Source organism: Trachinotus anak, unplaced genomic scaffold (assembly GCF_046630095.1).
Source record: "Trachinotus anak isolate AG129_WGS33_773 ecotype Australia unplaced genomic scaffold, CSIRO_AGI_Tana_v1 ptg000017l, whole genome shotgun sequence".
Classification (NCBI taxonomy): Eukaryota; Metazoa; Chordata; class Actinopteri; order Carangiformes; family Carangidae; genus Trachinotus; species Trachinotus anak.
The window spans coordinates 2,130,654-2,147,658 of NW_027273868.1; the positions used below are offsets into that span (position 1 = coordinate 2,130,654).

The 17,005-nt window shown below is 44.1% G+C and overlaps 1 protein-coding gene across 2 annotated transcripts in view; it reads right to left on the bottom strand.

Annotated features, from left to right (window-relative positions):
* The window catches only part of fbxl16 (F-box and leucine-rich repeat protein 16), a 33,884-nt gene extending 20,663 nt beyond the window's left edge, over positions 1-13,221 (bottom strand). Inside the window, exons 1-3 of one of the 2 annotated variants that reach the window (XM_071501494.1) lie at positions 12,764-13,221; positions 7,323-7,508; positions 946-1,660 (exon numbers count right to left, since the gene is read on the bottom strand). In XM_071501494.1, the coding sequence (XP_071357595.1) occupies positions 946-1,653 (708 nt within the window). In that variant the 5' untranslated portion in view covers positions 1,654-1,660; positions 7,323-7,508; positions 12,764-13,221. The remainder of the gene's footprint in view (positions 1-945; positions 1,661-7,322; positions 7,509-12,763) is intronic. The other variant, XM_071501493.1, reaches the window with a different exon arrangement.
* Between the last annotated feature and the right edge of the window lie 3,784 nt (positions 13,222-17,005).

A 17,005-nucleotide genomic window follows, 5' to 3' on the forward strand; every position in this document is an offset into this window, starting at 1 on the left:
TCAACCATCAACCCCCAGGTCTGAAACATGAAGCATCAACAGCGAAGAGCTAAAAGCTGCAGTTTCTCTAATGACCACTAGAGTCTGGCTCCAACAGTGAGTCAACAGTTTTGGTCTATAGAGCTAATTTCCTCCTTCATGACAACTGTACGGGCTGAATCAGGCACAGCAGCTGGTTCACACTAAACCACAGGTGCAGGTTCAGTGGGATAAAGTGATCATGTGAGTCGGACCCAGACAAAGACCTCCTAAACTTTAAACTGCAGCTCAGCTACTGACGGAGCAACGACAACACAGTGTCTAACACACTGTGTTACCATAACACAACCGCCAGGCTGATATACAAACATATCACCTCTATACAAACTATAAACTGACTGACTGATTTAACTGCAGGGCCTCCGTGTGGTCTCCACCTTAAATCATCCAGTCAAATACAGACCATTGTAAAAACACTGGGGATCCTGACCTTCATGGTGCAGATGGCAAATTCACCACTATTGTCTTCTTCTCTAATGATTGCCAATCACTTCTCCTTAGTGTTAACAAATCTCAACACTTCCTGTCCGTGTTTCAAATTAAAGGCAAAGAGATTTTGAGTGGCTGGAATGCTTTTAATGTGAAACTTCTATGCAGGAAGTGTTGAATTCCCCTGACAGTATCTTCACAGTATAACAGTAACAGAGACTCTGACATGTCTGCTGTTGTACTGGTTGAAAACACGAAGCCAATCAGAGAGCAGCATCCATCAGATGAAACATGATACAAAACCCGTAGAGATGTTGGTGTCTGCTCACAGCTGCTGACCACCTCCTCTACTCTGATGCTGAGACAGCAGGAGAGCTTGAACAACTCTGAGTATAGCTGTGAATTCTCTAATCTCCCAGGGACTCTGAACTACTCATCATCCAATGAGCTCAGTCCTCTCCAGACGTCCTGACTCACCTCCAGGCCAGCGTCTGTGATGGTGGATCTCTTGAGGCTGACGGAGCGGACGCCCTTCTTGGACAGAGGGTAGTTGTCGATGAACTCACAAATGTCCAGGTCTGACACACCCACTAAGCAGAAGGACTGGAAGCCACGCAAGGCGAAGGCCTGTAGACTCACAAACTCCTTCTCCCCATTGGGCAGCAGGGTGTATAGCTCCTTCGCATGCAAGATGGGGGTCACACCCTCCCAGAACTTGGGCTGGTATAGCACCTTGCGCCACGTCTTGCACACCTGTGCCAGCACACACTTTTCACCTGTGGTGAAGTACCAGAGCAGTCGGTTGAGCAGCTTCTCATCCAGGACCAGCTGGCGCTCCAGCAGCAGGGGTTTGGGTAGGGTGAGGGGGGGTAGCTGGCGAAGGGATGGCTTCAAGCCCACCAGAGGCTTTCCAGGCTCCAGGTCGGAGCCCAGGAGAGAGGCTGCAGAGTGGGGCATGCCGGGGCCGTCCAGGTGGTGGTGGTGGTGGTAGGGGAGGGAGGAGGGCGGAGGGGGCAGGATGGAGGGTACCGAGGAGGACTGGCACAGGCGGTTCTTGGCAGCGGGTGTCCCCTTGGTGATGCTCGCACTGCCCAGACCGTTGGGCTGGCTGGGGGGCAACTTGACCATACCGTTACGAGTCACACAGGGAGACTTCAGCTCGCTGGGGGTGGACATGTTCAACATTGGGAACCTGGGGAGAGAGAAGATCCATAGTCAAACACTGATGACCTGCACACACACACACACAGTGAAACAGGAATCACAGGAGACACACCACTGTAGATGACAACAGGACACTGCACATACATAAAGAAATAACACAAATAAAATATTTAATTCTTTTTTTTCTCCACACATTCCACTGGTCACATGATGACAGTTACACCATCTCCATGACGACTGAGAAAACTGTGACAGGCACTTGAAAAAAGCTTGTAAGCAGCTCTTGAGCAAAGACTGAGCAAACTAATATTTTGAGCTTTCACTCTGACAGAGAAGAGGATATAAACAGTGTGGTTTAATCTGTTCAGATGTTTGTGATGTGACTGACCCCAGCTCAGGTGACATGTCACCACACTCAGCAGGCTGTGTGAATAGGCTGCTGCTCTTTGTGGTGTGTGTTGAACAGAGCTGGACACCACAGTGTAAATGGCAGCCATGGCCTCATCAGCCTGTATGATCTCACTGTATCAGCAGCAGGAGGGCGGCTCAGTTATGTAACGTGCTGACTATTGGGCTTCACACACCACAGCATCTCTTTGTCCCGCTCTACTGACACGACCAGCTGCGCCATTCACACCTGCTACGTCCAGTTACACGCACGACTGCTTATACATATATGTACCATCTATGAGTTATCAAGGGCGTGTTTCAGTACGAGCACATCTGGCAGCGTTTCACGTTTCATCACTGTCAAGAATTTGTTGTCGGTCCCTAAGCAGATGGAGACTGGCTCTGCCTCCGCTGCAGCATCAGTGAGGTTCATCCATTACATAATAGTGTTGTCAACTAGAGCAAGCACTCACAAACACTCAGAGCGCTGATGGACTGACCTGTCAGAGAACACGAGGAGTATGTGCACAGTAATGTCACTGACCACGCTACAATACAATGAGTTTACTGTAAACTAACAATGTACAACTACAGTGCAACCTGTATTTACCTCTGTCTGTTATGACAGGACAATGTGACACCCCACCCCACCCTCTCCCCTTGCCCACCCCCTCCTGAAAACTCCAGACAAACTTAACAGCACATTCAGCAACGGACTCAACAACCCTGCTGCGTAAGGGACATTAAGTCGGTCCTGCCTGGTGCAGTCAGACTATGATGCATCTCTATCATTCCCCACCTGAACACTCTTACACATTGGTCCATATACATATACTTATTAGTTTTTATTTATCTACTTTCTCATTTCCATTGTATACATGAGGACTTTCTGAATATTTTTGTCTTTGTTTTTTTTTCGGATTTTATTGTATTTTAATTCAGCTTCTATGACAGTATAATTTCCCTCTGGGGATTGATAAAGTCATACATCCATCCATCAGTCTATCTATCTATCTATCTATCTATCTATCTATCTATCTATCTATCTATCTATCTATCCATGAGGCTATGGCGATCCTGCCTCTGATCAATAACAGGACGTCCAAATAAAACCCTCACCACACACCTGGACTATCTGTCCTGTAAAGGCAGCAGCCTACATTAACTTCACTTCATGTGTAAATCATATAACAATGATTATAAAAATGTGACATAGAAGTTAAGATAAAAAAAGAAAACAGATTTTAAATGACACCTGCTGACCTGCAGTGGCCTGATTATAAACCACCTCCACTCTCTGAACCCTGTTCATATCCACTGACTGCAGTTTCACTTTGATGGTTAATGCCCCTATTATACTGTTTACTGAAATTCTATTGTACTAAATCCTACCCCCACCCCCACAGTCTGCTAACCAAGCTGTTTTGTTTTAAAAAGAACCTAATGTATTTCTCCACTGATCCAGTTTCCATTCATTTCCCAACAGCCTGAAAATCAGATGTCAAAGTGCAAAAACCTAAGTGAAGTAAGTGTCCATTAACTTTTGTCATTAATAATCATCATGGAGGATCACTGAGCAGACGTCCCAACAACAACAACGTCACACTAACAATAATGAACGCAAATAACACACTGAGGCCTCAGTCTGTCCCTGACACTGTACAACACTGTACAACACTGTACAACACTATACAACACTGTACAACACTGTACCACACTGTACAACACTGTACAACACTATACAACACTGTACAACACTGTACCACACTGTACAACACTGTACAACACTGTTCAGCACTGTTCAGCACTGTACAACACTGTACAACACTGTACCACACTGTACAACACTGTACCACACTGTACAACACTGTACAACACTATACAACACTGTACAACACTGTACCACACTGTACAACACTGTACAACACTGTACAACACTGTACCACACTGTACAACACTGTACAACACTGTTCAGCACTGTTCAGCACTGTACAACACTGTACAACACTGTACCACACTGTACAACACTGTACCACACTGTACAACACTGTACAACACTATACAACACTGTACAACACTGTACCACACTGTACAACACTGTACAACACTGTACAACACTGTACCACACTGTACAACACTGTACAACACTGTACCACACTGTACAACACTGTACCACACTGTACCACACTGTACAACACTATACAACACTGTACAACACTGTACCACACTGTACAACACTGTACAACACTGTACCACACTGTACCACACTGTACCACACTGTACAACACTGTACCACACTGTACAACACTGTACAACACTATACAACACTGTACAACACTGTACAACACTGTACCACACTGTACAACACTGTACCACACTGTACCACACTGTACATCACTGTTCAGCACTGTTCAGCACTGTACAACACTGTACCACACTGTACCACACTGTACAACACTGTACAACACTATACAACACTGTACAACACTGTACCACACTGTACAACACTGTTCAACAGACTGCCCATGACAGAAACTTGTTCATTCATCCACATCAGATGTAATAACGTCCTCTGTTAGAGCATATATAACATTCTCTGTGTCATAACGTATTGTACATATGCACCCATGGTTTAAAGTCAACATTCACACACATGTATCACACTGTATATTCACGTATGGGAACTCCCTGGTCAAAGCTGTATTTCTGTGATGAAACGCTCCCAGTCTGTACAGCAGAGCCCCCCCTGCTGAGTCACATCAGCTGACAGCTCTCACTGGACTAAAAACACAGTGTTGAAGAGAGGAGTACTATCTCTGTTTACTGCAGAGAGCCTGGGGCTAAAGATGACCACAGCAACACTTTCCCTCCAACACAGTCCTAATACACACAGTGAGGCTTCACTGCAGAGGACCCGCACATGTGAAACAGAGCAGCGTGAATCACTCAGCTCCATCTGAGCCCCATCATTTACACAACCGCTGGGAAGACCCGGTTCATAATCTACAGGACCAACAATATCTGAGTCCTTGACCCAAACTGTCTTCAGAGTCCATGTCACTTAAAGATCCATATTTTAACAGTTTGAACAATCAGAAGAGAGGATCTGAGCCTCCTCTCTGATTGGCTGACTGTTTTCTGAGTGATCCAATAAAAGTATAGCAGATTTCAGGTAAACACTCAGAGAAACCAAATCCTGCAAGGCTAGATGGTGGATCCAGGTGGCTTGGTGCATGGCTGAGGGCAATGATTGCTTTGTTGTGACATCACAAAGTTCCAGAAGTCCTGACGGCTGGTTTTAAGGCTCAGTGTCTGAATACAGGCTGTGTGCATTTCTCTGTGGACTGAGGCTTTGATACTTTCACAGTATTAATATAGAACCTAGACCTGCTTTATAATCACAAACACGTGGACATCTGCCTTTAGACTGGATGGACCTTTAATAACAATTAGCTTAGTAGATGTAGATGTTTGAGTTGTTCACTTTTGTTTGAACCATCTTACACAGTTTCTTGTACAAACATGTTGGGGATTAACATCCTGCTCAAGGTTCACTTCAAGATCTGGATACACAGATCAAACCAACAGAACATTAAAGGTCCTGCAAACCAGATCGCAGCAAGCAACTATATTCTATGTAAAGATATAATGGAGTCATGGAGTCCTGAGCAGAGAATGAGGCTACATCCCCTCTGTGTGTGATGTAATCTGAGGTTCTCTTTGTTTTGATAGCCAGTCTGGTAGCGTGTGCATGTTAGTGCATGTTAGTCCCTCCTTTTAAACTGTTGGCCCTCCTCACATTTATAAACATACAGGCTCCGCCCACAGGTGAGCTGACACAGTACAGTACACAGCAATGAGGTGTGGCCAAACAAAGGAACCTTTAAAATAATGACAACGAACAGTCATGGATAATAGAAACAACATAAACTGCTACTTTTACATGGGAATCGAACACCGCTCTCCTGATACAGAGGTCACCATGGCCCTGCCCCCCTGAGTCATACAACAGTCAGCATCTGTCATCACATGAAGAACAAATAGGAAACCCTGTTAGCATGGTGAAGAACTGCTGCTCCATCATCTGCACATGCTCAGAGAGAGTTTAGCCATTAACACTGCAGAGTAAATATGAAACAATGAAACAAGGAAACAATGCTTCCTGAGGCCTGAGGCCTGTGTGCTGTTAACACACCAACAATGTGCACACACGCATACATGCACACACACACACAGTGCACCAGACTGTAGCTCCACAGAAATCAGGGACAGAGATCTCACAGTAAACAGCATGAGGTGATGATGATGATGAAGACACAGCCTCTGTTACATCCTGTTGATACTGATCAGATGATTTATTGTGGCTCCTGATTGGCTCACTGTCTCATCATACACCTGTACCCTCTACAGGAAACCTGCTGCTGTGATCACACATACGAGCAAAGAAATACTCCAGAGGAATAAATTCACCTGAACCTGCTGGAAACATTTAACTGAACAAACACTTTTACAGGTACAGAGAGTGGAGGATGAGAGTCCTGCTCTGATGTAAGACCACTAGACCACCAGAGAGAGCAAGTTACACTGAGTCAACACCACAAACCATTCACAGCTCTGCTGGTTCACCCAGTGTCCCTGAGCCAAACCAAAACCAGGACCAATTACATTTTGAGACTAGTTGGGGAAAAATTGACTGTTAGAATCTGAAGATGTGGTGAATTTATCAAAATAACACTGACTGGAAGATTTTTCCCAGTGTTTTAGTAGATGTGAGCGAGAGTTTAAATACAGAGATCGTTAATGAAGACCTGGTCCAGAGCCCAGGACCTCAGAATGGACTGAAGGTTCACACAGCCAAGACAACACAGGAGATACTCAGAGACAACTCTGAATGTCCTCGAGTGGACAGACCAGAGCCCTGACCTGAACCCAATCCAGCATCTGGAGAGACCTGAACATTAATCCTGTTTTCATTGTATCATCATGGATCTGATGTTTGTCTGACAGTAAAGTTTCACCTCGTTAACATCCACACAATGTTTTAATATATCAAAGACATACGATGAGTGAAATAATCAGTGACTGAGTGTTTCCACCCTGTCTCATAAAAACAGATTCAGACAGTTAAGGATTAATACGTCATAGAACCTGAGGAACCAATCCTGTCAACTTGTAGGGACAATAAAGGGAGCCAGAGTTAGCAGTAGCATAACCACTAACACTGTGTCAGCCACTGCCAGTTACAAGCTGACAAACAACATAAACAAATAAAAGATACTAACTACGTTAACCGTTCTGACCTGTCTGCTAGTCTCTGATTCTGGTCTCAACAGACTCCTCCTCTGAGTCTGGGTCTGACTGAGGCTCCAACATGAGGCTGAGTCTCTCTGATGTTTCCTCCTCTAACATCTTCATACTCTCTGCTCTTTCACCTGGACACCTGGAGCCAGCAGGTGGTGGGCGGGGCCAAGGCCTGATCCAGGTGTCTCAATTAGGAAGAAGAGAGGAAGCCAGTTTTTATGAAAATATGTTCAACAAAATATGAATCAGAGCAGAGGATTTTTACAGAGTTTAAAACATGTCTGGAGGAAGTTTAAAGATTCATGTTAACGTACAATGATGCTGCCTCTGTGGACTCTGCTCCTTTTAAACGGCTGCATTTACATTGTGTTTTTATCCAGACTGCTTTACAGCTTGCCTCATTCACCCAGTCACACACACACACACACACACACACACACACTCTGATAGCAGCATGCTACCATGTAAGGTGCTGACCTGACCATCTGGAGCAGTTTGAGGTTCAGTGTTTGGCCCAAAGGATGCTGGGAGTCGTACTGCCAACCTCCCAAGTAAAAACCTGCTGAGACTCACTGCAATGAAAACTGATACAACCTGTGTGTGAATCAACACAAAGCCAGTGTGTGTATGTGTGTGTGTATGTGTGTGTGTGTGTGTGTGTGTGTATGTGACACCTGATGTGTTTTTACTGTCTATATACAGTGAGGACACTGTACCTGTACCAGGTGTACAGACGTGTGGCAGAAAGAGCGGTGCCACAAATGCATGATGGGAGAAGACTTGTGTGATACAGTGAAGGGCCAGCATGGCTCATACAGCTGAGTCAATCTGTGTGAGCCTGGTCTGATCTGTGTCAGCACAACAACAACACATGACGATGAGCTGCAGTGACATCTCTCAGCAGCAGCAGCTCCTGCTCCGTCTGCAGCTGACACCAGCTCTCACCTGTTAACCAGGTTAACCAGGTTAACCAGGTAGTAGACTTCAGGGGCTTTTACTGCACAAGAGCATCAGTAACAGGCAGTGAAGTAACCAGCCAGCAGCCACAGTGATTTAAACCTGCTGTTGTTAGCTAACATCAGCAGCCTTTCATTATTAGATTGTTAATACTGATGCATCAGGTTGAACTGGTCTGTTAGCGTGTGTCATGTTATTTATATGTAAATATAGATCTTATATGTTAATGAACCACTCTGTTGACAGCATTAAGAAGTTGTTGTGGCCCCCACCAACCTACGCCCTCTGGACCAGAATCAACCGACCAGTTCAGTACTGATGCAGTACAGACCTCTGCTGACACTCCTTCCTTATTTGTTTTGTGAGCAGATACCATCCACCAGTGCAGTAGGACTCAAGTCCAACTTGAGTCCTGATTTGCTCCAGGGGTCAGCTCAGACACATTTGGGGTGGGTGGAGTTAGGGTAGTGTTTTCTTCTTTAAAGATACTGACAAGATAGGACAAGTTAAAGGGGAACAATTCACGTCACCTGTCATGTTGAGTACTACAACCTACAGTTCTTCAGTGAGACAGATTCATGCTGCAAATGTATCTAATCAACATTATTTAAGTTTATATGGGGTAAATAAAAAGAGGAACAGTTATTCAGAGAACTCAGCAACATAGCACAGTAAGGTATAAGGTGGTTTCATTGAAAATGAATATCTGTAACCAGAACATACTTGATGAGGAGAACGGAGTCTGAGTCAGTGAAACCACATCACCACAATCAGCAGCTCTTACTATATTAAACAACATTTTCAAATGAATTCCTCCTGTCTGTGTGAACCTGAACTTTTTACTGGGAGATTAGAAATTATGTAAATGCGACACATTAGAAACTCACTTCACATTTTCTTGTTTTTATTTTTAATATTATTGTTGTTGTTATTGCTGTTTTCACTGTATCACTGCTATCACGTTCAGGTCTTCATATTACCTTCAGTTGTCTTGTGTTCTCTAATATTGTTAATTTTAACATGAATTAGGTGGAGTTTGTATTTTGTTTCATTGTGAAAATTAAGAAATAAATAAATAAAAACCACCTAATCCTTTGAATATGTGCTATGAAACTCTGTAATCTTAAACATTTATCCTTAAGAATGTTTCAGATTAATACAAATTACATTTTCCTGCTCTGATCTAAACTCAGTATATCTTTATTATTAATCTCCTTACAGATTCTATCACTAACAAAAAGTGACAGTGATTAGGATATGCTAATCTGGATACACCTTCAGCTTTTGTCAGTGACACTCTGACAGCACACACACACACACACTGCACTCTTTTACAACAAGTCTCCAACCTGAGCGACTACACAGGTGGTTGGACCCCCTACCCTCTGATACGACCCATAGGAGGGTCTCCTGAAACAGCGCCCTGCAGCAGTCTGTCCTGGACCTTTATCACAGTTACAATAATAAACACATGGTTAAGGTTGAATGATCCCAGTTTGGTTTGGTTTGGTTGTGTTTAGGCACAAAAGCTACTTGGTTAGGTTAAGGAGGTAACTATTGTTTGGGTTAGAATAAGTACTTTGTTAAGGTGAGAGGACCTTCATCGTCATGGTTACGTAATACCTATGTGGTTAAGGTAGTGGAACAGTCATGGATAAAACAAACAGCATCTTCCTGTGTGAAACACATGTTTTGTCTACCATCCTAACATTAATATGAATTATAATTACTCCAGATCCACAACATTTTTCATTCTTAGACCCCTTTAGCACCTAGCAGCAAACCTAGCAACTTTCTGGACAAACCTCAGCTACGGAGCAGAGAGTCTCTGGTCCTGCCCTTTCTCTGTATCTAGTCTGTTTTTCAGTCAGCATTCTCTGTGTCTTCTAACTTCATCTTACAGTAAATCCAGCTGAAATCACAGCTCAGTCTTTGTCTGCAACTGATATGTTTTGTGATTCTGTCAGACAACTTCGTGGTCATAAAATCAGGATTTTAGCAGCAGCTGGAAGTGACTGCTGGTTAACATGTCATCTTAATGGACCAGCTGATACTGGACTGAAACCAGCTGACACTAGACTGAGACCAGCTGAGTCCAATTGATACTAGACTGAAACAAGCTGATACTAGACTGAAACCAACTGAGACTAGATTGAAACCAGCTAATACTATACTGAAACCAGCTGACACTAGACTGAAACCAGCTGACACTAGACTGAAACCAGCTAATACTATACTGAAACCAGCTGACACTAGACTGAAACCAGCTGACACTAGACTGAAACCAGCTGACACTAGGCTGAAACCAGCTGACACTAGGCTGAGACCAGCTGATACTAGACTGGATGGTAATACAACATGATGACGTCTTGATTATGCTAATTATCACATTAAAAACATCTGGCAATATTTAGCGACTTTCCCAGCAGCTTTAGCTACTTTTCATAGTATTAAAGCTCCACAGTCTAAAGGTAGATGTCCATGTGTTTGTGATTATAAAGCAGGTCTAGGTTCTATATTAATACTGTGACAGTATCAAAGCCTCAGTCCACAGAGAAATGCACACAGCCTGTATTCAGAAACTGAGCCTTAAAACCAGCCGTCAGGACTTCTGGAACTTTGTGATGTCACAACAAAGCAATCACTGTCCTCAGGCACACCCCAAGCCCCGCCCACCTGGACCCACCATCCACCATCTGAAATCTGCTATATTTTTATTGGATCACACAGAAAACAGCCAATCAGAAGAGAGGCTTAGATCCTCTCTTCTGATTGGCTGACTGACCTGTTGTTACTAGAGCTCCAGAGAGAAGCCTGAGAGAGGAGATGTAAAACTACACTGAGATGGTGATGAGAACACTAGTCAGATTTAAAGAGAGTGTGCAAACTCTTCATATTCCTTTCACGTATTAGGTCCAAAAACAGAACAGGCAAGTTGAATGTTCCAGCCTCCTTCCCCTGAAGCCTCAGACTCCAGTGTATCACCATTAAATCTATTCAAGAGCACAGAAGCTCCAGCTGAACCATGTGGGCCAGGAGGTTTTCATTACTATTACATGAATGTTTCTTGTAAGAAACTGAATTCTCCATCACATCATCTGCTAAACAGGAGAACTGCCACTTCACATTTATACAACATAAACTTGATTTGTGGGAGCTTGAAAAAAGTTCCTCTGTCCTTTGCAAGAATTTGGTTTGTCACCTGTCAGTATGTGTCTGATGTATGCTTTTCTTTCCTGGCTTCTTTCTGACCAAAGCTTGTTTCCTTGTATCATGTCAGAGCATCAGGTCCTCCTGTTACCCCAGCCTCACTGAATCAAGCACAGCTCCTCACACACCAAGGTGATGATTCCACGTTACTGGAGATGTTTTGCTCAGAGGGGAGCTCCTTTCACAGTGTCAGCATTACACATCTCCTCTGAATCTCTGGACTCTTTGCAGGGAACGGTCTTTGGTTCTGGGATCTTGGCTGATGCAACAGGCAGCACCGTTTTTCATTTTTAGGTGTTTTAACATTCGGTTAGCTATGCTAAGCTAAATGCATGTGTTAGCATTTAGCGTAACTAGAAGAAGTTTACTTTACAGAGTCTGTTAGTTTGTTCACAAGCTGGTTATTTATCTCCAAACGTAAACACTGTTGGTCTAATGGCCACTCTCCATCCTCTAGTGACACAGCCTGTCGGCTGCCATCTTGAACCTCCCTCATGTAGGAGCTCTGTCAAGTCTGATGATGTCATACTGATGTTGTCAGGGTTATCTCAGTTTCAAGACTAGTTGCATTATGGGGAGTGTACCTCCCTCCCACTCAGAAAAAATGCTTTGCAACCAAACACTGTTTATGTCCACAGAAGCTTTTTTGATCAGCAGGGAATCAGAAAGTTTCAAACACACTGAGATGATTTATCAGAATTAAAGCTGCTTGAAGGAGGGTGGGGGCAGACTGTGTGTGAGTCCACAGCCATTAACTCTGTCATCATTAACTCTGTCATCATTAACTCTGTCATCATTAACTCTGTCATCATTAACGTTGGAGGCTATAAAGAGACAGAGACTGAAAACAGCTGACCGAGCATCAGATGTGGAACCAGGACAAAACACAAGCTCTGAGAAGAACCGTGTGGAGGAGAGAAATCACGCTGCTGCTGCCCAGATGAGAGGGGAAGAGGTTGCGTCACTGACAGACGCTGGCGTCATTGTGTTGTTAATAATACGCAGCTCGATGCGGCTGATCAGCGCCGTCTCCCACAGGCCGCACCGCGCACACAAAGAGCCGGAGCACCCAGACCCAGCGCCGCTCACCACATCCCCTCCTCCGCCTCGGCTGAGCGGAGGAGCCGCAGTGTGGATGCTGCTGCCATAACCCAACACCCATCATCCATCACAAGCACACATACACACTCACACACACACACACACACACACACACACACTGCGCCCATGGACGTATCCTCCGCGCCCGGCCTGTTTTTCCAGCATCTCTTACCTCTCAGATGAAGAGTCACTCGGGCATTAATCCATGATCAGCGCCGCTGCCTCTCGATCACGTTTCTCGCAGCGTTGCGGCGCAGAGAGGGCGAAATAAATAATTATTAGGAGGCAGCCCTGCCCGTTATGTCCTATCGGGAGGCGAGAGATGCGCCTGCCGAGCCCATACATACACGAAGAGCGGCTGGGTCCACAACCAGAATCAGCCCAGCGCAGGGGGACCGGTCCACGGCCTGCTCCCAAAAAAAGCCCCTTCAAATCTGAGCTGAACGGCGCCTCTGTTGTGTTTTCTGTCGCCTCGTCCTCCTCCACAGCAGAGTGGCCCTCTCTGCCTCGTAATTTCTCCTCCACGCACGCACGCACGCACGCACGCAGCGCGGAGCAGCTCCTCGCATTTAAAGAGATAGGATGAGGCCGCGGGAGCGGGCTGGGCCCGGGGCCGCTCCTCGCCGCTCCGCAGCCAGGCACAGGTGACTGCTTCACCTGTGTGACTCACAGGATGTGCCCCCCTCTGTCACTGGAGGGGGGCACATCCACCACACCGCTAACTGACCGGACATGTCAGCTGATGCATCCAAAAACACGCAGCACTGAACTGCTGCTTCATGCTGGGGAACATGACAACCAGCAGCAGAGTGTGTGTCCTCCACACACCATACACACGTCTGACACACAGTGTGATCACTGTCTACACAAGTAAACTCAGTGTGTTCAGATCAGGGACACACAACATTTACAAAACTGCTGCAAAGTGAGAAAGCAATCACACACTGACACACACTGCAAACACACAAAACCAAGAACAAACATTTAGTTGTAAACGCTGTGTATGTTGTCAGGTTGCTAAAGGTGTTTTCTTATTCGGCTTGTGTGCAATCTATACAGTGCTGCATGTTTTTTAGGCTAACCTAATCCTGGTTCCCTACACAAAAACATCTGTCCATTGGCTTTTGGATTACTGCAGAACATCTAAGCAAACCACGGGCTTCAGGAGGAGGGAGCTGGAGGGGCTGAAGAGTGCCTCCTGTCTGGTTTCAGGACTCCTTCCTGCAGCCCTCTGTCAGCATGTGTTGAGCTCAGAGCCGCAGGAGTGAACTGTTCCTAGATCAGCAGCACTGACCGTTATTTATGCTTTATTTAATCTGCTGATGGCTGTTTTCCATTGTGAGGTGATAACTATTTATTTTGTTATTAACCTGTTCATTCCTGTACTCCTCCCATTCATGTGTCTCTCAGTTACATCCACATATGAATGTTTTGCACATTTGATGTGAATAGATTAATAATAAATCATATGTAGAGTTCAGGTAAATACATCATCAGATCATCATGGTGGAAAATGGATAAAGAGCAATGATAAACATTTACTCCACCTTTAATTCAGTCCCACATGAACATGCAAACATGAAATCTGTCAGCAGACAATAACACATATATATAATATATATGATATAAATATATATATAAATATATAATATATATAATATATTTAGGAAAATAAACATTTCCAATAATAAATGAAAAATGAATGGACATTTACTTGGTTTAAATAGAGCTTTTCTTTAAAGGACAGTTATACATCCCCCTTTATTAGAATTGGGATCAGTAGTTCTTTTCAGGAAACTCTCCGCACATTATTAGGAAAATACAACATTACAAATTACAGCCTCCTCTCCCAGTTCAGGAGACTGGGACACAAAATTACTACATCATTATTATATTATAAATTATTATAAATTACTACATTATTACTACATTATTACATCAGTACTTAGTAGTCATTACTATATTATTACTACATTACCATGTGAGTACTCTCTATAGGTTATTAACACAATAAAATGACATTATTACTTTCTACAATATTAGAAAGTAATATTGGTCTTTCTACAATATTACACGAGTACTTTGGTCCTTTCTACAATATTACACGAGTACTCAGAGGTCAATACTACTAAAGATCCTCCAATACCATTTTCTTCTTACAGATACCAGTTCCGATACCAAGTACTGATCTGATACTAATGCAATAAAAAACAAATGTAATATCTGTATCAGCTGCATACTACTAACACTGTGTGGCTGTGATATGACTGTGTCATTGTTGTGTGGCTCATTGTAAAACATGAGCAAATCCATTAATAATCTCTTTTTACAGTGGAAACCTCTTATGCTGATCAGTTACAGTAACCAGCCATTTATATGGATCTAACAGCTCGGTGCAGAATCATTCCTACATAAATCCTGTTTAAATAATTAGTTCTAATTTCCCAGTCTTCATTCTGGGTCTGTACATACACAACAACAATTCAAAACTGTTGTAGCCCACTGCTGCAGCTGTCTTATGCTGAGGCTCTCCGACTTACGTCTCAGACTGCCTCTGTCTCTTCTCACCTTTTGTGTATCTCACTCACCGAGTCGCAGTGATTGGCTAAGTGGCATCACATGACTAGAGCCGCAAAGACTAGAAAAGCTGTGACGCTTTAAACAGAAACACACCATCAAAATGTAATGACAATTAATAGGTTATAGGTCCAGCTCTGGATAGGGCAACATCTGGGTCTGATCCCGGAGCGCCGTTCACCTCTTGGTGACCTCGGCCAAAGACTAACATTACAGTAGTTACCAGAAATCAGTTCTTCTTCACTGCTCTAGTTGCCAGTGGCTGCACAGCACAACTCCCTGTGTTGGCTACTGTTTCAGGGCAACAAAAAAGAATTGATTTCTGGGAAACCTGCCATTTTATCTTGATGTGAGAGTTTAAAGTTTATCTCTACAGTACGAGGCATCAGATCGGTGCATAGACTTGAGTACTTGCTTATTCGTGGTCCAGTGTTTCAGGCAGGATCAGAGATGTTTCTGAGTGTCAGAATGGGATGAGTACTCAGTGTTCATTACTACATTATTGCATGAGTATTCAGTACTCACAGGTGATACCACACCATCTTCAAACAGCCTGTAAAGTTTAGTGACTGTACCTTTCACAGCTGTGTCACTATCATGGTGACAACATCTGTCCACAGACAGACTGAAACCCCTGTTCAAAACCCCCTCTGTGTTGGTGGCCGCTACAGGAGGTGTCTCCAAGGCCATATTTTGCCATGATGACTCACACACAAACTCACAAGGTGGAAACTACACTAGCCATATTGTGCTGCAGCTGCTGAAGTCTGCAGTTTATTTGATATGTTTATTTTTTAGGACTTCCTCTCTTTTTACTGATGTATATTGTGAAACTCAGCCCTTTCACCTGTGTGGAGCTTAAAGTTTTTCAAATGAAACCATCTGAAAGGGAAAACCACTGGATCTACTCGCAGCTCACGCCCACTCACCTGTGACGTGAGGTCACGAGCAGATGTGGTTTCATTTTAAGGGAATCACTGCCATAAACCTCCTTCCTGGGGTTTGTCCTGTTATGGGCATCACCTCACGGAGGAAGTGACGCCATGGCTCACTGCCTCCCCTCCTCTTTCTGTCTTTCGGTCCAAACAGGCAGATAGCTGGAGAGCTTTCTATTTATAGAATCCCACCGCCTGTTCAGCCTCCCACCCCCTCCGGCACAAAGAGATACACCCACATAGACACACAAAGCAAAGCACAAAGCACCCATGGACAGCCTACATGCAAGCACAACACACAGGGTGTCACACCATATTGTAAAAACCATGTGCATGCACACACACACACACACACACACACACACACGAATAGAATGTGAATTTATGCATTTACATTGCAAATACAGAAACACAGTTTGCACACGTGAACAAATACAGGCATAAAAATGTCAGGAGCAAAGCAGAGCCCAGTAAACAACAGGAAAACGTCATTTTGCTCATACTACAGCATTAATAATGCAGCGAGTGAGCAGGAACAAGAACACTCCCTGTAATGGATATAGGGGGAGGGGACTTCCACTCCTTTACAGCTTCTAGCGTAGTGTAGCAGGACAATTACCTATCCATTCCTTTATCTACCCTGTGTGTGTGTGTGTGTGTGTGTGTTTGTGTGTGTGTGTGTGTCTGACAGATCCACCACATAAACACTGAAAATACCAGTGTGTTGCAGCTACATCCCCCTGCAGTCTTACCTGCCTGTCATGTGATGGACAGATGGGTTATTGTTTGTGTGTTAATGCCGCAGTGCAGATTTCTATAAAACTAGTGTTCTACAAAGTCAGCTTTGGTGGTGTTTTGTAGGTACCCTGTGGACTTGTGTTCACATTCAGAGTTTCTCACCG